Source organism: Aquarana catesbeiana, linkage group LG08 (genome assembly GCF_042186555.1).
Source record: "Aquarana catesbeiana isolate 2022-GZ linkage group LG08, ASM4218655v1, whole genome shotgun sequence".
Lineage (NCBI taxonomy): Eukaryota > Metazoa > Chordata > Amphibia > Anura > Ranidae > Aquarana > Aquarana catesbeiana.
The window spans coordinates 19031703-19058463 of NC_133331.1; the positions used below are offsets into that span (position 1 = coordinate 19031703).

The following is a 26761-nucleotide window of genomic DNA, read 5'->3' on the forward strand; positions in this document are numbered from 1 at the left end:
GTGGGGGAAGGGCATGTGTTACCTCAACTTTTTATCTTCATTTTGTGATTTGCTTTATACATTTTAAATACAATAAATGATAAATGAATGAAGAATTCCAGGTATGGATATTTGTAAGTAATTACATTGTTGCAGCTTCAACCAGCTATATATATACAATATCTGTGATCCTCTACTACAGGCCTCTAAGCAAAGGGCCAGAATAGACTTTAGGGGGGCCGGACCACGGACAGTGGGGGTAGGAAACGTCCTATCTTTGGTATTGTGCCCCATCATTGGTGTCAGTGGGAGACATAGTGCTACATATATACCAAACTTCCCGAAATTCCAACAGTGTATGGCCAGCTTATGCTAAAAAAAATAAAAATGGCCATATTTTCAGAAAAAAATTATGTATCTACAGTATGTACACTACCATGTATAGTTTTAGGCAGGTGTGCTCAGTCTTACCATAGTGTATGACCTGCAGGGCAGCCATCAGAAATTTTTGGGCCCCTTACACAGCTTTAGACCTGCCCCCCCCCCCCCCCCCCCGAGCCTGACCACCAAAATTCGCCAGGGCTTGCCTATGGGCCATCCTATAGAATCCGCATACCAGCCACTCCACCTGTGCGCACTTAGCCCCCCTCAATCCTGTATATATGTCAGCCCCCCCCAAACCTATATATTTGTCAGCCCCCCCCCCACACACCTGTATATTTGTCCGCCACCCAAGCCTGTATATATGTCAGCCCTCCATACACACACCTGTATTTATGTCAGCACCCCCCCTATACACACACCTGTATATATGTCAGCCCTCCATACACACACACACCTGTATTTATGTCAGCCCCCCCATACACACACCTGTATATATGTCAGCCCCCCCCCCCATACACACACCTGTATATATGTCAGCCCCCCCCCCCATACACACACCTGTATATATGTCAGCCCTCCATACACACACTCACCTGTATATATGTCAGCACCCCCCCACACCTGTATATTTGTCAGCCCCCCCCCCCACACACACCTGTATATATGTCAGCCCCCCCATACACATACACACCTGTATATATGTCAGCCCCCCATACACACACATCTGTATATATGTCAGCCCCCCCCCCCCGCACACACATCTGTATATATATCAGCCCCCATACACACACACACACCTGTATATATGGAGCCCCCCCATACACACACACACACACTTGTATATATGGCAGCCCCCCCCCCATACACACAAACACATCTGTATATATGGCAGCCTACTTGTAGCTTCCTACCTGCTCCCAGCTCGTTTTTACAAAGCTGACATGTTGCTGAGAAGCATAGTACAGGCAGATCACTGTCACACGAGGGGTGCACATGCACATAGTAGCCAGAGGTGGCAAAAATCAATGACACGAGAACTGCAGAAACTGTGAGACCGTTTCTATACTGCCCAGCACGGATCCCCTTCACCCGTCCTGCCTACTTCTGGCCTGGGCGGGCCCCTTACAATTCTAACAGCTGTACCCCCCTGATGGCGGCCCTGATGACCTGTGACATGAAACTGCGTTCCTCACCCTCAGTTCACACTAGTGCAAGCCACGCGGCCCACGTTTGTGCAGGTACGGCAGCCCATTTATTTAAATGGGCTGCCGCGCCTGCGTTTTCGCAAAAAAAAAGGTGCATGCACTTTTTCAAAAATGTGGCCCCCAGGGAAATCACATGGTCTTTTTGACCATGCGATTTCCCTGCGGTTCACATATTCCAAAAACCCGCTGTGGGCTGAGATCCATGGGGGTGCCATTCAAAAATAATGGCAGCCCCGTGCAATGACGGCTGCTCATTAGGGGTGCACGGGTGCCGCCCCCCCAATCCATGTGTCTGACCCCTAATCTACATGCAGGGCGTCGGTTGCATGAATTTTTTTTTCTTAGAAGCATGTGATTAGAGCCTGAGGCTTCAAAATTGGCTTCAAAAGGGTGGGCTTGGGGCGCAGAGCCCACCCTGTTGTGTGACATTAGCGAATTAATATTTGCTAATGTCTTCCTGTTTCTCCTCCCGCGGAATCAGGAAGCGGGTCCTGAGACCCCATTGGCCGGGAGTAATAAGACCCCATTGGCCAGGAGTCCAAAGACCCGATTGGCCGGGAGGAGAAGCAGCAACAGCCGGGACACAGAGGAGACAGAGGGGGGAAGCCACCTCTGCAGCCATGACCTGTATGGGGCAAGTGCAGGGCTGACGCGAGTAAGCCGAGTGGAGGGGGGGTGGGGATGGGGGATGTGGGTATGGTGTGTGCGGTGGCAGGCTCGAGAGATGGGGGCTGGAGCAGTGGGGGCGGGGGGCAATGTCTGTGGTCAGGTATGTCTGCTGCCCCCCCACTGATGGAGCACCAGCCGCCGCTGGCCCCGTGGATCTCCTAAGAGCAGCACGTTTTCACTGCGGGTGTGTGTGGGAATCGCTGCTATTCCCACACCCTCAGCTCACGCATAGGTGTGAACCTAGGCTTAGTAGCAGAGTTTGGCTGTTCCTCACCCAGTTTGAGCCTCCTACACAGCTGTTTCTGTTTCAGGTAATGACATTGGGGTCAATTCACTAAACTTGGAGAGTGCAAAATCTGGTGCAGCTGTGCATAGACACCAATCAGCTTCTAGGTTTTAGCCCTCGCTCACATTGAAAATCGTGCGACTTCATTTGAACTCACACGATTTGAAAGCCACATTTCAGCCCATCTTCAGGGGCGACTTGACAGACATCTATGCGGGGTTCATGCATAGACGTCTATTGACGTTGCCTCCAAAGTCACCAAAAGTAGTGCAGGCGTCGCACCAATTGAGACGTTGCCATTTCCGGTGATAGGCTGTGATTTGACCTGTCAAGTCGCATGTCAAAACGCACCGATGTGAGCCGGGGGGGGGGGGGGGGCTCATTGTCAAGGCTTAACCACTTGCCTGCCAGGCACTTACACCCCCTTCCTGCCCAGGCCATTTTTCAGCTTTCAGTGCTGTCGCACTTTGAATGACAATTGCACGGTCATTTTACACTGTAATCATATGAAATTTTCTTCACACCAATAGAGCTTTCTTTTGGTGGTATTTAATCACTGCTGGGTTTTTTATTTTGTACAAAAAATCTGTAAAAATGTCAGTAAATTTTGTAAATAAGTAATTTTTCTACTTCACTGATGTGTGCTGATGAGGTGGCACTGATGGGCACTGATAGGCTTAACTGGTGGGCACTGATGAGGTGGCACTAATATGCCACACTTGTGGGCATTGATAGGGGGCACTGATGGGCACTGATAGGTGACACTGAAAGGCAGCACTGGTGGACACTAATAGGCGACACGGATAGGTGGCACTGGGCACTGATGGGCATTGATAGGTGGCACTGATGAGCGACACTGATGGGCATTGATGGACAGAAGAGATGGGCAGCACTGATAGCCAGCACTGACTGGCATCACTAATGGGCACTGATTTCTGGCACTGGTGGGAAATGGTGGGCACTGATTGGTGAAACTGGTGGCGTTATAATGTGATCAGTGCCCTGATTACATGTTTGTTGTCCCCCTGTGAGGAGATGCTGCTGATCGGCTCTCCTCGCCACACACTCTGTCAGTGTGAGGCGAGGAGAGCCGATTACCGGCATCTCCATGTTTTCACGTGACCGGCTGTCATTGGACACAGCAAATCACATGGATAAAGAGCTGCTGATGCGGCTCTTTTCAGAGATCGGAGTCGCGCCGTGACCTAGCAACACGGCGCCGCCCTGATCGCCACACTGCGCGCCCCCCGCGCAAGAGCGGCAATTTTGGGACAACATCATATGACGTCGTCCCAGAATGGGGGCCGCACCGCCCCGCCGTCAATTTGACGGTGAGCGGGCAGCAAGTGGTTAATTGAACAAGCTGAAGTTAGAAGCTGATTGGCTACCAGGCAGAGCTGCACCAGATTTTGCACTCTACCGTTTTAGTAAATCAACCCCATTGAGTTTCAACCTACATATGAAATTGATGATCATTAGCACCTGCTTGGTATAATTAGTTAATCATACACCTGACTCTAATCCTACAAAATCCCTGGCTTTGTGCAAGTGTGTAAGAATTGATGCTGGTTTGATGCCAAAGGGTGATCACGCCAAATATTTTGTTTTGATTTAGATTTTTCTTCTGTTTGCTCGCTTTGAATTTTGTAAATTGATAAAAAAAAATGTTTTTAAATATTTATTTCTGAAAGCATTTTTATTTTACAGCATTTTCTTCACACCTGCCTAAAACTTTTGCACAGCACTGTATTTATTTAGTGCATATGAACCCGCAAAGCAATGCAGCTGTGATCATTGGACGGGCTTGGCACCACATTACATAAACATGGGTGTAACTCGTGTCAATCAAAAACAGGAAGTGAAACTATGTAACCAATAATATTTGTGTGTCACCAGCTGCTTTGTAACCACAATAAACAGTGAGGGGATAATCTCTTATCTCATCTTTTATTTTTTCTTATTTTTTTTTTTTTTTATATATTTTTGTCGTTATGTTATTGTTTGTTATTTTTTTTATGACTTTTTTTTATGACCGCCGCACGCCGATATACGTCCTAACTTTGAAGTGGAATATCCTTATTATGGCAGCAGCTAGCTGCCATAACCCTGGTATCCTCTTCATCAGCCAGCGGTCTGGTTTCCGATAATAGTGGTCTCTGCGGTGGACTCGCCGCAAGATCACTTTTATCGGCGGCGAGAGAGGGCCCCCCCCCTCCCGCTCCAGTGCCCTCCGCCGCTTAACGGAGCCGTCGGCAGCGGCGGAGGCGATCGCGTCCTTCTACTGGCTGGGTATGGAGACGAGTAAGGGGGAAGATGGCCTCCATCCGTCTCCATACAATTGCAGGGCGGAAGCGACGTCAAAACGTCACTTCCGCCCATAGCTCTTAAAGGGATATTTAAAAAAAAAAATGTATTGCATGTTAGTGTAAATATGAGATCTGAAGTCTTTTTGACCCCAGATCTCATATCTAAGAGGACCTGTCATGCTTTTTTTCTATTACAAGGGATGTTTACATTCATTGTAATAGGAATAAAAGTGACACATTTTTTTTTAAAGAACAGTGTAAAAATAAAAAATAAAAGGTCAAATAAATAAGAATTTTTTTTTTTTAAACGCGCCCTGTCCCGACGAGCTCACGTGCAGATGCGATCGCATACGTGAGTAGCGCCCTCATATGAAAATGGTGTTCAAACCACACATGTGAGGTATCGCCGCGATCATTAGAGTGAGAGCAATAATTCTAGCCCTAGACCTCCTCTGTAACTCAAAACATGCAACCTGTAGAATTTTTTAAACGTCGCCTATGGAGATTTTTAAGGGTAAAAGTTTGTCGCCATTCCACGAGCGGGCGCAATTTTGAAGTGTGACATGTTTGGCGTCAATTTACTCGGCGTAACATTATCTTTCACAATATAAAAAAAAAATGGGCTATCTTTACTGTTTTCTTATTTTTAAATTCCAAAAGTGTATTTTTTCCAAAAAAAGTGCGCTTCTAAGACTGCTGTGCAAATACAGTGTGACAGAAGGCTCGGTCCTTAAGTGATTAATGACCAGGCTTTTTCTCGCACTCTTTGTTTACAAGTTTAAATCTGTATTTTTTGCTAGAAAATTACTTAGAACCCCCCCCCCCCCCCCAAACATTATACATTTTTTTTTTTTTTTAGCAGAGACCCTAGGGAATAAAATAGCAATCAATGAAATGATTTATGACACGCGGTATTTGCGCAGCAGTTTTTCAAATGCATTTTTTTTTGTAAGAAATACATTTTAATGAATTAAGGAAAATCAAAACACAATATATATCCAATGTTCGCAGGGATACCTCACATGTGTGGTGCAAACACCGTTTACATATGAATGCGCGACTTACGTATGCGTTTGCTTTTGCCCATAAGGACAGAGGGATGGGGGCGCTTCACTTTATTTTCCTATTTGTTTTACTTCTTATTTTTTATTTTTACACTGTCCCTTTATTTATTATTATTATTATTATTTTATTACTATTAATTTTATTCCTATTACAAGCAATGTAAACATCCCCTGTAATAGAAATAAGGATGACAGGTCCTCTTTATGGAGAGATCTGGGGTCAAAAAGACCCCAAATCTATTCTTTACCTTAAAAAGTAAAAGATCAATTTTTTTTTGATCTTTTGCTTTAAAAAAAAAAAAAAAGCATTTTTACGTCTTGCCTGGGCCAGAAGGCACATCATGACGTCAGTCCTCCAAGGCCACAGAGGCGATCAAAGAGGATCCCCTCTTTGATCACCTATTTGAGAAGCCGGCCTCACCGTCGGACCATTTCTCGGGCAAACCGGCGAAAACAGCAATCCCGAGTAACACTGGCGATTGGTGGGTGCAAACAACGACTTCCCCTCCCACTGCTTCTGAAAGCACTCCAGCGGCTCGTGAGCCGCTTGGAACACTTTCAAACGAAAGCCAGCTGAAAAAAAAACAATACTGGGTTTATGGCTGATAGCTTCAGCCGTAACCCCCCGATTAACCAATTGCAAACCACAATGTATACATACGTATTGCGGGTCGTAAGTGATGCCAAAAAATATTTTATTTAAAAAAAAATAAAAACTTGCCTTTACAATTACTTTAAATGCTGGTTAACACCACAAAAACGCACTCCGGGTCCGTTCTTGATGCGTTTTTGCATGCGCGTTTTTAATGCGTACTGGGATCCGGTGAGTTTATGATGCGTTTTTGATGTGTTTTGATGTGTTTCAGTGCGTTCCTGTTCAGTCCAGTGCAGGAAAAATGCTACTTCTTTTTTTCTGGAACTGGAAGGCCCTGGAACTGACCGCACTGGTGTGAACTATGTCATTGGAAACCATATAACTCACTATCCATGTGTTTTTGATGCAGAAAAAAAAAAAACGCACTTGACTGCATGTGGTGTGGACTGGACCTAATGCCTGTCAAATGCCCCGGTAAAGTACCCCCCAAAAAGTTACATTCCGGTAATCGCTTTACAGGGGCACTTGACAGGCATTAAAGTCATTGTAAGCTCCCGGTCACACCAGTGCGACTTGTCATGCGATTTGATCGTTTCCACTGACACGACAAGTCGCGCCCTATTGTCTGCAGTGGAAGCAGTCAAATCGATGCGACTCCGATTCCACTCCGGTTTTGAAAGCAGTTCTTGCACTGCTTTTTTGCAAGTTCAGGTGCGACTGCATTGACATCTGGGCATGAAGTTGCGGCTCAGAAATCGTGCGATTTCAAGTGAAGTTGGACGATTTCAAAGCCGCATTCAATGTGACCGAGCTGTAAAGGCAGGCTTTTTCTTTTTTTAAAATAAAAAAACAAACATGTTATACTTCCCTGCTCTGTGTAATGGTATTGCACAGAACAGCCCCGATTCTCTTTTTCTGGGTCCCCCCGCCGAGTACCCCACTTGCTATGTGTGCTCGCTCCCGAGCTGGCTCCATAGACACACACAACGCGGCTTGGCCCCGCCCCCCTGATCCTTCCTCACTGGCTGTTTTTGACAGCAGCAGAAGCCAATGGCTCCCACTGCTGTGTCTGAGCCAATAGGGAGAGAGATCGCTGAGAGAGCCGCTGCTCTTGTGTATCGCTGGATGGAGATCGGGCTCAGGTAAGTATTCACACACTAGCTGAAAGTTGCAATCAGACTTGCGATCGGTTTGCCTGATCTGTCAGATGGAAGCGACTGAGGATTGTTTAGGTGGGACTGCAGGATAGCGAGCGCATAGTGTCCAGCAAAGGCGCCCTGTCATTCCCTTACAGTATAAAAAGTGAGCAGGAGGCGGGGCAGTGCCACAGGTCCTGCAGAAATGCCAACTCTGAAATGTGGTTTTATATACCCCGGCAACTTAGCCGGGTTCAATGATCACATGACTTTAAAATCGCAGTTCTCTGATATACAGAATGTTTTATTTGCTTTTTAAAATTAACATTTTAGTAAGTCTGCATGGATACATTCCTGAGCTGTCACAATATACGGCCTCAGTAGACTTTTTTACAGTTTCCCTTCAATCAGTCCTTGAGCTCCAGTCCAGCAACTTTGCCTAGGCTGAGGTCATGTCATCAATTTGCTGCAGGTAGTGGGAGGCATTTCCTCAGTCTCTGTCATCAGTCTGCTACAGGCAGTAGGAAGCATTTTCTGAGTCTCTGTCCCCAGTCTGCTACAGGCAGTAGGAAGCATTTCCCCAGTCTCTGTCCCCAGTCTGCTGCAGACAGAAGGAAGCATTTCCCCAGTCTCTGTCCCCAGTCTGCTACAGGCAGAAAGAAGCATTTCCCCAGTCTCCCCTTCCCCAGTGCTCACACTACAACATTGTAACCTTTTAGCAAGTCACAAGGTGGGAGGCTGCAGCAGGGGCTGATCGGTATCATGGATTTGTGAACAAAGCCAAGGACTGTACAGACACAAGGATTTACATGATTGTGTCATCTCTAAAGAGGAAGTAGATAGTGGATGATGCCTGAATAAAGATGGTGCCGTTCCTCTAAAGAGAAAAGCAGATTGGGGCATTGTCAGGGGGGAGTACTGTCATCCCTAGATGTGTTACATTTACACCTTACCTTACTTACATGCATGCATTTATAAAATATAAATCTGATGATAGGTCCATTTCAAATGCTTTCCTTGGATTTGCCCTTCAAGTTTTCAAATGAGCAATGAATTTGATTGGCTGTTGTGGGTAACACATCTATATTTGTTGGAGATTTTTGGTAAACAGTCCCTGAGTGTCTTCCTAAGGGTTGCTCTTCCTATGGGAGAATTCAAGTGCAAGTACTGCTCTGTGCCAAGGTGCCAAGGCCAAGTTTCCGGTCATCACCCCTCGGTGAAGCCAAGTCCCATAGATCTGACCCATTCAGAACTTCACAGCCTTCTTCTGGCAGATGCCTTCCCGGAGACTGTCACAGGTAGCCGAGTAGAATTCCATCTTATCCATCACCACGCAGGTCCCCGGAGAGGGCAACTTTATCTGTAACCTGAAGGAGAACATAGACATCATGAGACACGTTCACCGATGATCACAGCTGTAAGATATTCTAGTATTCTCTATCTACATGTCCACCCCGGGTCATCGAATGACCTTCCATGGATTCCAATACCATCTCTATGATGGAGACACCCAATTATATCTCTTACATAGTTACATGGTTAGGCTGAAACTCAAGATGGACTCAAGTCTCTGTAGGTCAACCAAAAAAGGAAAAAAGAAACGGAAAATCTCCATATACAGATCCCTATACACATGGTTTCTCCATTCCTTCCTGATACCCCGGAATGCAAATGTATATTCCCTGGATCAACAACCAACAACCTAGAAATAGTTACATCTGTCTACTCCTCGACTCACGCCTTCCGTTTCCTCAGCATGCACTAGTTTACCAACTGACATGGTATGGATTTCACACCACTTCCTAAAATTCAGTCTATCCAAAATTGAGCTTATAATACTGTATTTCCTTTCACTTTTTCATCTAGATCAATAAAATGCTCATCAGTCCCTACCCTTGTAACAGAGTTCTGGGTAAAATCCTAGACTTCATCATCCTTTCGGCCCCACATCCAATTCCTGTCTAAATCTCACCTCCTTCACCTCTGTGACATCTCCAAAATGTGCTCCTTCTTAACCAACAAGATACTAATTCATTCCCTTGTTATCTCTTGGTATGACTATTGCAACTCCCTCCTCATTGGCTTAACTCTGCACAGGCTGTCCCTCCTTCCATCTATTATGAATGCTGCTGCTAGATTCATCCACCTATCCAACCACTGTATTCTCATTGTTTCTGCTGATCCATCCACTGGCTTCTGCTTGCCCAGCGAATGAACTTGAAAATACTAACAACGACATACAATGCCATCCACAACTCTGCCCTGGGCTACATCACCAATGCTGTTCCAAGTTCCAAGAGGACAAACTGTCCTCTCTGCTTCTCCCAAGACCTCTTGCTATTTAGCTCCTCCCATGCTCACCTTCAGGACATCTTCAGAGCCTATCCCATCCTCTAGACAATCCTGTCCCAAATTTCTGCCCCAAGATCTCCTGCCCTCTAGCTTCCTCATCACCTCCCCCCCCCTATGGTGATCTCCAGAACTTCTTTAGAGCCTCTCCCATCCTCTGAACCATCCTACCCCAATTTCTGTTCCAAGATCTCCTGCACCATAGTTTCCTCATCACCTTCCCTTTACACTCACCTCCAAGACTTCTTCAGAGCCCCTCCCTTCCTCTAGACCACCCTACACCAAATTCTGTTCCAAGACCTCATGCCCACTAGATTCCTCATGACCTCACCCCATGCTCACTCCCAGAACTTTTCCAGAGTCTCTCCCATCCTCTGGACCACCACACCTCGATTTCTGTTTGCAAGACCTCCTGTTCTCTAGTTTCCTCATCACCTCCTCCCATGCTCACCTTAAGAAATTCTCCAGAGCCTCCCCCATCCTCTGGACCACCCTAACCTAATTTCTGTTCCAAGATCTCCCGCTCTCTAGCTTCCTCATCACAATCGCCCTATGCTTACCCATAGAACTTCTCCAGAGCCTCTCCCATCCTCTGGACCACCCTACCTCAATTTCTGTTCCAAGACCTCATGCTCTCTGGTTTCCTCATCACCCCTTCCCCCATACTCACCTCTAGAACTTCTCTAGAGTCTCTTCCATCCTCTGGACCACCACAACCCGATTTTTGTTCCAGAACCTCATTTTCTCTAGATTCCTCATCACCTCCCCCATGCTCACCTCCAGAGCCTCTCCAGAGTCTCCCCCTGTACCAGTGCTGTGTCTTGGCCTAGGCCGACAAGGCCCAGGCCTAGGGCGGCACTCTGCGGGGGGCGGCAGAACAGCCGCCCCCCCCTGCACAAAAACTTCCCCCATCCTGTCCTCCCGAGTCCCGGTTCCCGCAGCCTCCTCCCGCTTAGATGCAGCCTCCTGTGTGCACACACGTGGTGTCGGCGGCCGCATCCGCCGCCCACAGCCACTGAGGTGCCTGACCAGAGTGATCTTCAGCCTTGTGTGCTCTGTGCTGCGCCGGGGACTGGGAGCCTGGACAAGTCTTCAGACTTCAGGAAATCCTGCCCACTGCTTCACCATGCAGCGTGACATGCAGCCCAGACTCAGGTAGGAGAGTGGAGAAGAGTGTATGGCAGCCAAGGAATGAGTGGAAAGCTGTGCATTCTCCTCATGCTGTGTTTGGAGGTCTGGTGGCAGCCCGTTTTGCTGGGGCTTGTAATGCACTCTATGGGGGAGCTGAGATATGGCAGCCTCCTATCCTGGGACTTGTAGTGCACTCTGTGGGGGGGCTGAGATATGGCAGCCTCCTATCCTGGGACTTGTAGTGCACTCTGTGGGGGGGCTGAGATATGGCAGCCTCCTATCCTGGGACTTGTAGTGCACTCTGTGGGGGGCTGAGATATGGTAGCCTCCTATGCTGGGACTTGTAGTGCACTCTGGGGGGGCTGAGATATGGCAGCCTCCTATGCTGGGACTTGTAGTGCACTCTGGGGGGGGCTGAGATATGGCAGCCTCCTATGCTGGGACTTGTAGTGCACTCTGGGGGGGCTGAAATATGGCAGCCTCCTATGCTGGGACTTGTAGTGCACTCTGGGGGGGGGGGGCTGAGATATGGGCAGCCTCCTATGCTGGGACTTGTAGTGCACTCTGGGGGGGGCTGAGATATGGCAGCCTCCTATGCTGGGACTTGTAGTGCACTCTGGGGGGGGCTGAGATATGGCAGCCTCCTATGCTGGGACTTGTAGCTTGTAGTGCACTCTGGGGGGGGGGGGGGGGCTGAGATATGGGCAGCCTCCTATGCTGGGACTTGTACTGCACTCTGGGGGGGGGGGCTGAGATATGGCAGCCTCCTATGCTGGGACTTGTAGTGCACTCTGGGGGGGGGGGCTGAGATATGGCTGGCAGCCTCCTATGCTGGGACTTGTAGTGCACTCTGGGGGGGCTGAGATTTGGCAGCCTCCTATGCTGGGACTTGTAGTGCCTTAGACTGTGGGGGACTGAGAAATCCTCAGTACCCCACAGAGGGCACTACAAGTCTCAGCAGAGTGGGCTGCCATTCTTCAGTCCCCTGTAGTCTAGGGCACTACAAGCCCTAGCCCCCCCCCCCCCCAGAGTGCACTACAAGTCCCAGCATAGGAGGCTGCCATATCTCAGCCTCCCACAGAGGGCACTACAAGTCCCAGCATAGGAGGCTGCTCTTACAGAACAGGAGAAGGAGCTGGGGGGGGGGGGGGGGTTGTACTGGGAGGGGAGAGAAGGAGGCACAGGTTTGAGATGAGGTTTTTTTTCCTGAAAGTGAAGATTTATGCTGGGAGGAGGAGATGGGGGAGGATTTGTGATGGTGGGGGGATTTATGCTGGGAGGGGGAGATGGGGGAGGATTTGTGATGGTGGGGGGATTTATGCTGGGAGGGGGAGATGGGGGAGGATTTGTGATGAGAGGGGGATTTATGCTGGGAGGGGGAGATGGGGGAGGATTTGTGATGAGAGATGGAATATATGTTGGGAGGGGGAGATGGGGGAGGATTTGTGATGAGAGATGGAATTTATGCTGGGAGGGGGAGATGGGGAGGATTTATGCTGGGAGGGGGAGATGGGGAGGATTTATGCTGGGAGAGAGAGATGGGGAGGATTTGTGATGAGAGGGGTATTTATGCTGGGAGGGGGAGATGGGGAGGATTTGTGATGAGAGGGGGATTTATGCTGGGAGGGGGAGATGGGGAGGATTTATGCTGGGAGAGAGAGATGGGGAGGATTTGTGATAAGAGGGGGATTTATGCTGGGAGGGGGAGATGGGGAGGATTTGTGATGAGAGGGGGATTTATGCTGGGAGGGGGAGATGGGGAGGATTTATGCTGGGAGAGAGAGATGGGGAGGATTTGTGATAAGAGGGGGATTTATGCTGGGAGGGGGAGATGGGGAGGATTTATGCTGGGAGAGAGATATGGGGAGGATTTGTGATGGTGGGGGGATTTATGCTGGGAGGGGGAGATGGGGGAGGATTTGTGATGAGAGGGGGATTTATGCTGAGAGGGGGAGATGGGGGAGGATTTGTGATGAGAGGGGGATTTATGCTGGGAGGGGGAGATGGGGAGGATTTATGCTGGGAGAGAGATATGGGGAGGATTTGTGATGGTGGGGGGATTTATGCTGGGAGGGGGAGATGGGGAGGATTTATGCTGGGAGAGAGATATGGGGAGGATTTGTGATGGTGGGGGGATTTATGCTGGGAGGGGGAGATGGGGGAGGATTTGTGATGAGAGATGGAATGTATGCTGGGAGGGGGAGATGGGGGAGGATTTGTGCTGAGAGAGAGAGAGATGGGGAGGATTTGTGCTAAGAGGGGGGATTTGTGCTGGGAAAGGGGAGATTGAGGCAAGGGTTTGTGCTGAGAAGGGGGATTTGTACTGGAAGGGGTTATATGAGGGTGAGGATTTGTGCTGAAAGGGGGTATTTTTGCTGCTAGGGAGAGATGGAGGGTCGGGGGTCTGGAAGGGGTGTGGTTTACAGATGGTAGGGTGGGTCTTAAATAGGAAGGGGTGTGGCTTCGACAGGAAGGGGTGGGTCATATTTAAATTAGGGAGTGCATGAATTTAGTCAGGCCTAGGGCAGCACAAAACCTATATACACCACTGCCCTGTACTCTGGACTTCTCTACCCAAATCTGTCCATCCATCCCCTACTATGTCTGCCTTTAGGTGATCCCTGAAAACTCATCTCATCAGGGAATCCTATCCTGCCTCCACCTGAAAACTGAGGTTTACATTTCCCCATCAACTCATCCGCCCATAGTTTTGCATCACTTGCCCCTCCTTTTAGTGTATAAGATCTCATGACCAGGGTCCTCCTAACCCGCCTGTCCTGAATTATATTGTAACTGTACGGTCTCCCTTTATTTTGTAAGGCGCTGTGCAAATTGTTGGTGCTATATAAATCCTGTACAATGATAATAATAATAATTGTATACACTCGACCCCGAATAGAGACAGGAGGAATGGGCCAGGCGAGATGTAAGGATTCAATAACTACTGAAAAGTAAACAGTAATTCGCTGTCTGATTGTCTCAGTCATTTGCCCAGCCGTAATGAATAATCACCCCAATTTGCCTAATAATTTATTTGTTATGATCGCCAGTGCCACCTAGTGGCCAAAATGCAGCATTTGTTTCTTAAATTCATAATTCAGGTAAACACTGCACATATAGCCACTAGAGGGAGCCAAAGATTTTAAAAACTAAACATATTAGGCAGATTACCGTTACTATTAGTAGTAGCTTGACAAATGCTTCAGTCATTCGCACAGTGATATTATTATAAATAGACCCCTTAGAGATAGACTCAGCTACGTAGCTAAAAGATAAAAAGAAAAAGCTTGATAAATGATAAAAAAACAAAATCAGCCTTTTTTTTTCAATATGCAAAGCTACATTACAAAGCTGCATTCATTTGTATTTTTTATACCTGACCAGAGTACAGCTTTAAATGAATTTTTGGATGCAAGTGGTGCAAGTACCTGAATTTAAGTCTGGTGTTAGCACTCACTGAACTGTAGAGCTCAGACTGGGAGAGGGGGAAGCAGCACAAAGAGCCAGTCAGGTATGAGCAGTGCCCATGTGCTAAAAAAAAAGGGATATCCTGATAGAAGGAGAGAGCAGGGTGACAGAGAGATAAGTTCATAAATATGCTTCTTCTTCTTTCCCAGTCAAGTCAAAAGCTGGGGGAGGGAGAAGATCTGTAAGCATTACTTAACCGCAACCTAAAAATAATCAGGTCCCCTGCCTGGACAGACAGGGCTGTACTGTGTGACAGAGCTGTGTAAATCCAAGGACTGGATGGACAGAACTGCAACACCTTTGGCAGGTAAAACAGACCTCATAGATGTATTATATCGGTGTGTCTAGCCGGGTGTCTGGAGGTCAGATTTAAATATTAGAGTGTGACTTACATGCTGGCATTTAATTTTTGCCCGTTCACCCATTTCCATCCGTTCGTCAGAGGAAGAAGCCCGATCCAAAACTTCTCCTTAGTTGGCTTCATAGTTCTGTTTATGAACAACTGTTTAAAAAAAAATCTCAGCATAAATGATCTATTGAAGAACATGACATCACTAATTATGAATTATCATGAATCATTTATTACATAACATTACATCAGATACAAGACAGAGTGTCTGGCTCCCTCTAGTGGTAGAACATGTGTTCAGCTTCTATGAGAGTCCCAAAGGTATGATACTGTATATCCACTACAGCTCCAGAACGTTTCTGGCACCTTTTTTGTTCACATGTAACAATTTCAATTATTTGCTAGAAAATGTCTTATATATATATATTTTAACCACTTCATCCCCAGAAAGGATTTAGCCCACTTCCTGACCAGGCCATTTTTTGTGATACGGCGCTGCGTCGCTTTAACTGACAATTGCGCGGTCGTGTGACGCTGTACCCAAATAAAATTGATCTCCTTTTTCCCCACAAATAGAGTTTCTTTTTTGGTGGTAATTGATCACCTCTGCGGTCTTTATTTCTTGCGCTATAAACAAAAAAAAAAAAACTGACAATTTTGAAAAACATTTTTTTTCTACTTTCTGCTATAGTACATATAAAAAATGTGTATATATATATAGATAGATAGATAGATAGATAGATAGATAGATAGATAGATAGATATAGATATATATATAGATATCTATATATATATATAGATATCTATATCTATAGATATAGATATCTATATATATAGATATCTATATCTATAGATATAGATATAGATATCTATATCTATAGATAGATATCTATATCTATATATATATATGCTAATTTATTAATCAGTTTAGGCATATTTTTGTTAAAAAAAAAAAATCGCAATAGGCGTATATTGATCGGTTTGCTCAAAAGTTATCGCGTCTATAAACTATGGGATAGATTTAGGGACTTTTTTTAATCTTTTATTGTTTTTACTAGTAATTTCAGCGATCTGCAATTTTTAGCGGTACTGCGACATTGCGGAGGACACATCTGACCCCAAATCACACTTTTTGGGGACCAGTGACATTATTACATTGATCAGTGCTATAAATGACACTGGCAGGGAAGTAGTTAACACTAGGGGGGGTGATCAAGAGGTTGTGTTCCCTGGGTGTGTTCTAACTGTGGAGGGGATGGGCTGCCTGGGACATGACTGTTCCTGATCACTGGGAACAGAAGATCTCTGACATGTCATCTGTCAGAACGGGGAATCGACTTGTTTACATTGGCAGATCCCCGTTCTGCCTCTGTACACCGCAATCGCGAGTCGCCGGTGGACATCGAGTCTGCTGGACCCACGGGGACGCGCCTGCTTCATCCCATGCATGGACCACCGTACAGCTACGGCGGTTCCCGCAGGAGAGCCGACCTGCCGCAGTATAATGACGGCGGCTGGCCAGTAAGCGGTTAAGCAAAAGCTCTAGAGAATAAATTGGTGCGTTTTGCAATTTTTTATTTCACACGGTATTCGAGCAGTTGTTTTTCAAATGCAATTTTTGGGAAGAAAAAACAAACACTTTTTGAATTTTCATGAAAAAAAAAAACACAATACATAACCCAATTTTTTTGTAAAATATAAAAAGATAATGCTATGCTGAGTAAATAGATACCAAACACGTCATGTTTTAAAATTGCGCACACCTGTGCAACGGCGCCAAACAACGTACATTTTACTATCCATAGGCGACGCTTTAAAAGTCTTTACAGGTTACCACTTTGGATTTACAGAGGAGGTCTGCTGCTAGAATTACTGTCCATGATCTGATGTTCACAGTGATACCTCACATGTGTGGGACGATCGTTGTTTGCGTGTGCGGGACCGACGTGTGCGTTCGCCTTTGATTATTAATTATTAATTTCTTTAATTTTTTATTTTTATTTTTAAACTGTTGCTTTAATTTTTTTTTCACTTTTATTGCTGTCACAAGGAATATAAGCATCTTTTGTGACAGCAATAGGCATGTGACAGGTATTCTTTATGGAGGGATCTGGGGTAAAAAAAAAAGACCCCAAATTCTCCCTCTGCCCTTAAAAGCATTCAAAACACCAAGATCCGTGTTTTTTAATGCTTTTATTTTTTTCAGAATGACGCAGAAGACATCCGGGTAAACCGGAAGTGATGTCAGCAGTGGCGGTTGGAGCTCAAAATTTTTTTTTGGGGGGGGGGGGTGCAAACAAACTAAAAAAAAAACACACAGCCACTGTGCAATTAAATGCTGCCACTGTGCCATCAAACGCAGCCACTGTGCCCATCAGATGCAGCTACTGTACCCATCAAATGCTGCCAGTGTGCATGGCCCGGCACTTACCTGTCTCGCAGCAGGTCATCGGCGGTGTCCTGCACTCCTCCTCGATGTCTTCTTCCGTCCTCTCTATCAGGCGTCCAATCACAGCGCCTGAAGTTTCAGCCAATCAGGTGACAGGTAACAGACCCAAGCACCTGATTGGCTAAGAGGAGGTTCAGTGTTAACAAAGTGAATTCCTTTGCTTTGCTAACACACAGCTGAGTAAACAGCGAATGCACAGAGCCTACGGCTCTAATCAGGTGCTTCCAAAAATCACCTCCGTCGCTGTAATTCAGGTGCCAGGCGCCGGAAAAGGGGCTGGACACCTGAATAGGGGGTGTCAGCAGCGACCATAGATAAATTCATGCAATGCATGAATCTATCTATGGTGATAGACGGGAGCCAGGAGAAAGGGGGCGGCGCTCCTGCGCCCTTTATGGACGCACCCCCACTGGATGTCAGTTCATCACTTCTGGGTTACTGCTATGGAGACCCAATCAAAGCTGATCCCAGAGGCGCCAGCTGATTGCTTGGGTCATCCTCGCCCGCTTTTGTAACAGCAATTGAGCAGTTAGTTAGCTGCTCTGATTGCTTTTACAAGCAAGGGGAGCGTCGGTTCTAAAAAAAAAAAAAAAAAGATATCGGGTTGATGCCTGCAGCTGCATATCATCCCAGTACAACCACTTGAAGTCAAGCGGCGTACCGGTACATCGATTGGTGGCAAGTGGATATACATGGTTACATTGGTGCAAGCTGAACCAATTTAACAATTGCCATACCTAATCTTCAGCTTTAATGACTCACTCCTCATAAGGTGAAGGGTATTTCCAAGAACCCCAACAGAAGAACAAGATGATGGGGAAGCATTGTACAGTGCCTTAAAAAAGTATTCATACCCCTTGAAATTTTCCACATTTTGTCATGTTACAACCAAAAACGTAAATGTATTTTATTGGGATTTTATGTGATAGACCAACACAAAGTGGCACATAATTGTGAAGGGGAAGGAAAATAATAAATGGTTTTCAACATGTTTGAAAAAAATTGAGAATTCCCCGTGGGGTTTTTTAGCAGGAAATATGAGTCAAAAGAGTTCATCAAAATTATTAATTTTATGTATCAAAGGACAATTGGACATCACTGTAGTTCAAAAGTTAAAATATGAGCTCTAGTATACACAATGCGAGACAGTTTGGACAGAGAGGAGAATCAAACTGTGGAGGATACCATGTGATATAACTGGTAAACAAAGTACATCAGAGGGTATTGCCTCACAGTATTGATAAATTGTAATTATAATATCCGATGTTGGGAAATGCCCAAATGCATTTCGACCTTAAAGGTTATGGTCTTCTTCAGGGGATTCCTACATTTCTGAAGAAGAACCCCCTGAAGAAGACCATAACCTTTAAGGTCGAAATGCATTGGGGCATTTCCCAACATTGGATAGTATAATTACAATTTGAAAACTAACACTGCACATCACCCTGAACACCCCATCCCCACCATGAAACATGGTGGTGGCAGCATCATGTTGTGGGAATGCTTTTATTCAGCAGGGACAGGGAAGATGGTCAGAGTTGATGGGAAGATGGATGGAGCCAAATACAGGACAATCTTAGAAGAAAACCTGTTAGAGTCTGCAAAAGACTTGAGACTGGGGAGGAGGTTCACCTTCCAGCAGGACAACGACCCTAAACATACAGCCGGAGCTCAAAGCATATTCATGTGTTAGAATGGCCCAGGCAAAGTCCAGACCTAAATCCAATTGAGAATCTGTGGCAAGACTTGAAAATTGCTGTTCACAGACGCTCTACATCCAATCTGACAGAGCTTGAGATATTTTGCAAAGAAGAATTGGCAAAAATGTCCCTCTATAGATGTGCAAAGTGGTAGAGACATCCCCAAAATGAGCTGTAATTGCAGCGAAAGGCGGTTCTACAAAGTATTGACTCCGGGGGGCGCCATACAAATGTACCCCACACTTTGCAAGAGAACCTCCCATTGCTAAAATGGGCAAGTTGACAGGTTCTATTTGATCAATGAATTACAGATCTTGGTCAGATCTCTTACCTGCTGCTCCCAGTCCTCCATGACCAGTAGGTGGGCTCCCATCATCTCACATTGGTTCTGGCTCTCCTGCCACATCATGATGGCTTTTAAATGAGTGTAACAGCTGTCTCTATCCCACAACCAGCCGCTGGGACACAAGGCACACTCTGCAACATAGAGGGACATAGTTATTAAAATATATCATAGGTGTGCGCAGCCTATTGTATTAGAGTGTGCACGCCAAAGCTCCAACACACATGCATGTATATACAGTGTATATATATATATATTACACACACACTCTTATAAATAAATGTAGGCAAACATTTTTAAATATATTAGTAGAGCAGTGGACAGTGACTGTGTCAGTAGTTTTTTTTTTAATTATTATTTAATTGTTTCATTTTTTTTCACCATGTACTTATTTTATTAAATTATTTTTACAATATTATTTTTTATCATTTATTTTTACAATTTTTTTAGTAGCCCGGTTGGGGAGCTATGGTGAAATATCAGGAGTGTGATGTCTTCCCTGATGTCTCACTTTTGAGACAAAGAAAGGGACTGAGGACAGCGATTCCCCCAATCCCTTTCTCTGCAGCCTCAGCTGCGCTGGACAGTGAATGAATAAGAAGTGCTCTGTGCTGAGCGGTTTCCTGTTCATTCACAAATTGAAGCAGAGTAAAAAAATTTTCAGTTTTGAATGAACACAGTACATGATTGGATATCGATCACTCACTTTATATTTTTTCATTATTTTTTACAATTGACATTTTTAAAAATTATTTTTACAATATAATTTTTTTTATAATTGGGAGGGGGACATGAGAGGAAGTGGGGGGGGGGGGGGGTGTGTGTATGGTCAGTCTACAGATCACGGGGTGATTAGGGTGTACCCAGGCACATCCTGCACACCCCGTGCTCACGCCTATGGAATATACTATGCAATACAATGAAAAGGAAATTTCTGACACCAAGTAATATCAATAATCTGTGACCAGCGATACAAAACAATGCAATCCTCTACCTCTAGGTCCATCTTCAGAAGGGACGCAGAGCTCTTTCTTCACCTCATTCAGCTTCACAGAGTCCTCCAAATTTATCGCACCGCATTGCCGCTTGTCCTGAAATACTGAAAAACAGAGAGAGAGAGAAGAGAAGGTGAAGTCACCGGATCATGCAATTCGGAATGGTACAGGGTCATCTCTCATGGTATTGCAGTGACCCATATTAACCAATCTGATTTCTTTTTTTAAAGGTGAATGTTGCTCTGTATTTATTGATACTTCATTTAAAAAACAAATACAAGCAGTGTAATTACTTGAATAAGACCCATTATTAGCCTATTGCAGTCCCTTAACAGCAGAGCTCAGTCTGGGGGAGGGAGAAGCAGCACAAGGAGACAACCTGTTGTACTGCAATGAAAAGGGCATACTGATAGGAGGAGGGAGCAGAGTGACAGAGAGAGTTGAGCTCATCCGTCTGCTACTTCACTATTCACTGTTTATCACAGGATGGAGGAAGGACAGGACCTGAGTATTGCTAAACTGTAGCAGAAACAAATCCGGTCCGCCGGTGTGTGTGGAAGAGCCGTGTAACTATATTTTTCAGTTAAATTAAAGTTTGCAAAAACCAAATGTGCAGCGCTGCTACCTCCTCACCCCAATCAGCCCAATAAAAGTCACCAGTGCTCAGGAGGAATGGCCTCTGCAATCCGCCACACATATGTAACCCAAAAAGAAAAGCCGGCACCCAGGTGAAGAGCTGTTGTAGAGTGTCCATTTATTGTGAAGGGACAATGTACAGCCACATTGAAATCCTACGCACTTCAGCCAATTAGGCTTTAATCATGGCTCATGCTTTAAGATACGATTACAGCCTACTTGGACGAAACGCGTAGTAGTGTATGTAGCTGTACATTGTCCCTTCACAATAAATGCTAAGTCTACATAGAAATCCTACACGTTTTGGCCATCTAGGCCCTAATCATGGCCATATTTAACTACTTACGGACCGCCCGCCCTCGTTGTACGTCGGCTGTTTGAAGTGGAATACCGATGTTATGGCAGCAGATAGCTCTTCGACAGCAGGCGGTCCGCTTTCAGATAAAAGTAGGCTCCGCAGTTTACCGGATCCATCAGCCTGGAGCCAAGTGAGGGATAGATGGCCCCTACTTAGCTCCATAACATTGGATGGCGAAAGCCACGTCAAACATCACTTCCACCCAATGCTCTTAAAGGGGAATTTTTTTTTTTGTAAAGGCATTTTAGTAACCCCAGATCTCACATTAAATAGGTCCTGTCATGCTTTCTTTCTATTACAAGGGATGTTTAAATTTTTTTTAAAGAACAGTATGAAAATAAGAAATAAAAAGTAAAAAAAAAAAAAAATTAAAAGAGCCCCGTCCCGCCGTGCTCGCACGCAGAAGTGAACGCATACAGAAGTCGTGTCTGCATATGAAAACAGTGTTCAAACCACACATGTGAGGTATCGCCGCGATCGGTAGAGCAAGAGCAATAACTCTAGCCCTAGACCTCCTCAAAACTAGTAACCCGTGGAAATTTTTAAACGTCGCCTATGGGGATTTTTAAGGGTCAAAGTTTTTCGCCATTCCACGAGCGGGCGCAATTTTGAAGCGTGACATGTTGGGTATCAGTTTACTCGGCGTAACATTATATTTCCCAATATAAAAAAAATTGGACCAACTTTACTGTTGTCTATTTTTTTAAATTAAAAAAATTGTATCCCCCCCCAAAAAATACACTTGTAAGGCCGGTGCGCAAATACGGTGTGACATAAAGTATTGCAACGAAACGACCGCCATCTTATTCTCTAGGGTGTCTGAAAAATTATATATATATATATATATATATATATATATATATATATATATATATATATATATATATAATGTATCACCACCACTACTAGTAAAAAAAAAAGAAATACATTTATCCCATAGTTTGTAGACACTATAACGTTTGCGCAAACCAATCAATATGCGCTTATTGGGATTTATGTTACCAATAATAAGGAGCAGAATACATATTGGCCTAAATTGATGAAGAAATTCAATTTTTTTACATTTTTTTATTGGACGTTTTATAGCAAAAAGCAAAAAATGTATATATATATTTTTAAATTGCCGCTCTTTTTTTGTTTATAGCGCAAAAAATAAAAACCGAAGAGGTGATCAAATACCATCAAAAGAAATCTCTATTTGTGGGGAAAAAGGACATCTATTGTATTTGGGTACAGTGTTGCATGACCGCGCAATTGTCAGTTAAAGTAACGCAGTGCAGTATTGCAAAAAATGGCCTGATCAGGAAAGGGGGGGGTAAATCTTCCGGAGCTGAAGTGGTTAATAGAGGCTAAACAGTGAAAGGTGAATTCTGATTGGCTGCAATAAGCCAGTGAGTGTGCATGAAGAAGATCCGTAAAAAAGCTGGAAATGTCCAAGGAAAGCGTCTTTCAAAATTTCCCAGGAATGGAAGACAATGTGATTTCGGGATTGGTGGTAGGGGGCGGGGCTTAGCGGGAATACGCATTTATACAATGTTAGATGATGTATTTGCTCCGGAGTGTTCCTATATTATATCAGAGAGGGGCTGCTATAGTGGAACTGCAATATTGAGTAAGGGCTTGTTCACAATATTGGGCATTAATCTGCAATGACAGCTGATCACGTGATGTAAACAGACGATCCTAATCGGCTTTTTTTCCCCTCATGCTGACAGTCTGAGGGACATCGGTCCCACACTGCTGCTAAGCAGTGCCCACCAGTGCCACCTACCAGTGCATATGAGTGCTGCCTATCAATGCCCACCAGTGCCACCTACCAGTGCATATTAGTGCTGCCTATCAATGCCCACCAGTGCCACCTATCAGTGCATATGAGTGCTGCCTATCAATGCCCACCTTGTAGGTGGACAAGAAAAAAGCCGCCAAACCCCGTCCTACCACCACTGCGCTCTGTATGGTGAAGAATGACCCAATAATAGCTGCCACTTTAAAGAATATACATGGAGAATCTGAATCACCCCTAAGAAAAGGACACAAGGAGATGAAGAGTGGCGCTACCCCCCTAATGTGGGCTTGAGGCGAGTGCTAACACCCCCTCTAATGAAGTAGGGTAAACCCTAGATCACAGTGTATTATTATTATTATTATTATACAAGATTTATATAGCGCCAACAGTTTACGCAGCACTTTACAATGTATAAGGGGACAACACAATTACAGTACAGTTCAATACAAAAGGTACAGGAGTGCAAGAAGTGATACACAATAAACAAACAAAACATACAGTCAAAAATGATAAGGCAAGGCTAGAAGGACATGTGAGGTGAGTGGTGATGACCACACAAATGAGCACCAGCTATTGGTGCAATACACATGGATAGGAACTAATGCATATCAAACATAATCTAGCATGACACTAGAAGCAGGTGAAAGGAGTTGTGTGTGAATGACTACAATGACTCCTAGTGACACCCCGTGGTAAGTGAATAAAACCCGGTATCGTAATACCAGAAAAAAGACACCCAAAAAAATAAAAAATCAATAAGATATTAAATGAATAAACTGTGAAAAAAAAATAAAAAAATATAAAACTATAAAACTATATGTGAAATAAAAAAATGGAAAAATTGAAAAAAACTTTAAAAAATTCCACATAAATTGTGAGGTAATGTAGAGAAAAGTTCCAAAAGTGCAGGTGTCTCCAATCCACAAAATGCTGTTGACCCGTGTCCACCACACCTCAGTGACGTGATTCCACTCCCTTGTGAATTGCAAACTCACCAGCTGATAAGGCCTCACACTCTCGTGTTTGACCGGCAAAAACCTCAATCCACTATCATGGGGGTTATCATGCGACCAATGGTATCCACTGCTAGGTGCAAAGAACCCCATGTGATTGGGTTGAGGTTTTTTGCCGGCCAAACACGAGAGTGGGAGGCCTTATCAGCTGGTGAGTTTGCAATTCACAAGGGAGTGGAATCACGTCACTGAGGTGTGGTGGACACGGGTCAACAGCATTTTGTGGATTGGAGACACCTGCACTTTTGGAACTTTTCTATACATTACCTCACAATTTATGTGTTCTTTTTTAAAGTTTTTTCAATGTTTCCATTTTTTTATTTCACATATAGTTTTATATTTTTATATTTTTTAATTTATTTTTTATTTTTTTCACAGTTTATTCATTTAATATCTTATTGAATTTAGATTTTTTTTGGGTGTGTTTTTTCTGGTATTACGATACCGGGTTTTATTCACTTACCACGGGGTGTCACTAGGAGTCATTGTAGTCATTCACACACTACTCCTTTCACCTGCTTCTAGTGTCATGCTAGATTATGTTTGATATGCATTAGTTCCTATCCATGTGTATTGTACCAATAGCTGGTGCTCATTTGTGTGGTCATCACCACTCACCTCACATGTCCTTCTAGCCTTGCCTTATCATTTTTGACTGTATGTTTTGTTTATTGTATATCACTTCTTACACTGTGATCTAGGGTTTACTCCACTTCATTAGAGGGGGTGTTAGTACTCGCCTCAAGCCCACATTAGGGGGTAGCGCCACTCTTCATCTCCTTGTGTCCTTTTCTTAGGGGTGATTCAGATTTTCAATGCACACCTTGTGGATGTCCATGTCCATCAGTGCCTCCCCATCAGTGCCCACCAGTGCCACCTATCAGTGCCCACCAGTGCTGCCTATCAGTGCCCACCAGTGCCACCTATCAATGCCAACCAGTGCCACCTACCAGTGCATACCAGTGCTGCCTATCAGTGACCACCAGTGCCACCTATCAATGCCCACCAGTGCCACCTATCAATGCCCACCAGTGCTGCCTATCAGTGCCCACCAGTGCCACCTATCAATGCCCACCAGTGCTGCCAGTCAGTGTCCATCATCTGCCACCTATCAGAGCCACCTACCAGTGCATACCAGTGCTGCCTATCAGTGCCCACCAGTGCCACCTATCAATGCCCACCAGTGCTGCCAGTCAGTGTCCATCATCTGCCACCTATCAGTGCCACCTACCAGTGTCACCTATCAGTGCTTCCTATCAATGCCCACCAGTGCCACCTACCAGTGCATACCAGTGCTGCCTATCAGTGCCCACCAGTGCTGCCAGTCAGTGCCCATCATCAGTCCTGCCTACCAGTGTCACCTATCAGTGCTGCCTATCAGCGCCCATTAGTGCTGCCTATCAGTGCTGCCTATCCGTGCAGCCCTTTAGTGCTGCCTCATCAGTGGCCACCACTGCCGCCTCATCAGTGCCCATCAGTGCAGCCTTATCAGCGCACATCAATGAAGGAAAAAAATTACTTGTTTGCAAATTTTTATAACAAACTATTAAACTGTTTTTTTTGTTTTTTTTAATTTTAAGGTTTTTTTTTTTTTTTCAAAAAATGAAAAACCTAGTAGTGATTAAATACCACCAAAATAAAGCTCTATTTGTGTGAAAAAAAAAATGATAAAAATGCCATTTGGGTACAGCGTTACTTGACCGCGCAATTGTCATTCAAAAAGTGACAGCGCTGAAAGCTGAAAATTGGCCTGGGCAGGAAAGGGGTGAAAGTGGTTAAATGTAATAATGTAATATAAATAGCTTTAATAAAGTGGGTGCCTATAATAGACCCCCTTGAAATGTGTTGGCTAAGCACTTCTGTATCATATACAGAAAATATAGCATTTGGCCACTAGATGGCAGTAACGATCAAAGGGAATTTCTCTGATACTTCTGCCATCTAATGGCCAAATCTGGTAATTTCTTTCAATGTGGACAACTATCAGAAGATAACTTTTCCATCACTTCCAATGGCATCTCACTTACACAGAGCTTCTGTGAGGCGGATCAGGATGATGACGGTTCCAGAAAAGAGGACAATGATGACAAGCTTCCAATATGGGACGCAGAATGTCCGTCTGTTAACTCCTTCCTCTCCTGAGTAATCAAGAGAAAATATACTGATTGAAGAAGGATTCTTGATCAAAATATTAACATTAATAGGCAGCTGGCAGTTCAAACATATTAGGTTTTGGGGTTTACTAAAGGCAAATAGTGTACTTTGCAAAGTGCAGTTGCTCCAGAGCTTAGTAAATGAGGTAAAGCTTCACATTGCAAAGAATACCCAATCATGTGCAAGGAAAATTTGTATATAACTATAATGTGAAATGCGCATTCAATCTTATGAGAAGATCAGAGGCAGCTGATGCTAGATAATTCTGGGGAGCAAACTAACTAATGCCACCCAGCCCCACCCCCCCGCGGGGGGAGACGGATGGGAAAGGGGTGATCGCCCCCAAGCACAATGGGAGACGGATGGCGGACGGGAAGGCAGCCATCATCACAAGAACCCCCTAGTG

The 26761-nt window shown here is 44.9% G+C and overlaps 1 protein-coding gene across 1 annotated transcript in view; it reads right to left on the reverse strand.

Moving 5' to 3' along the window:
• Positions 1-7907: 7907 nt before the first annotated feature.
• Positions 7908-26761, reverse strand: part of LOC141105618 (killer cell lectin-like receptor subfamily B member 1B allele C) — a 34005-nt gene continuing 15151 nt past the window's right edge. The window contains exons 2-6 of the mRNA XM_073595573.1: positions 26229-26339; positions 20408-20512; positions 19402-19547; positions 14965-15074; positions 7908-8991 (exon numbers count right to left, since the gene is read on the reverse strand). Coding sequence (XP_073451674.1) covers positions 8871-8991; positions 14965-15074; positions 19402-19547; positions 20408-20512; positions 26229-26339 — 593 coding nt within the window. The 3' untranslated portion in view covers positions 7908-8870. The remainder of the gene's footprint in view (positions 8992-14964; positions 15075-19401; positions 19548-20407; positions 20513-26228; positions 26340-26761) is intronic.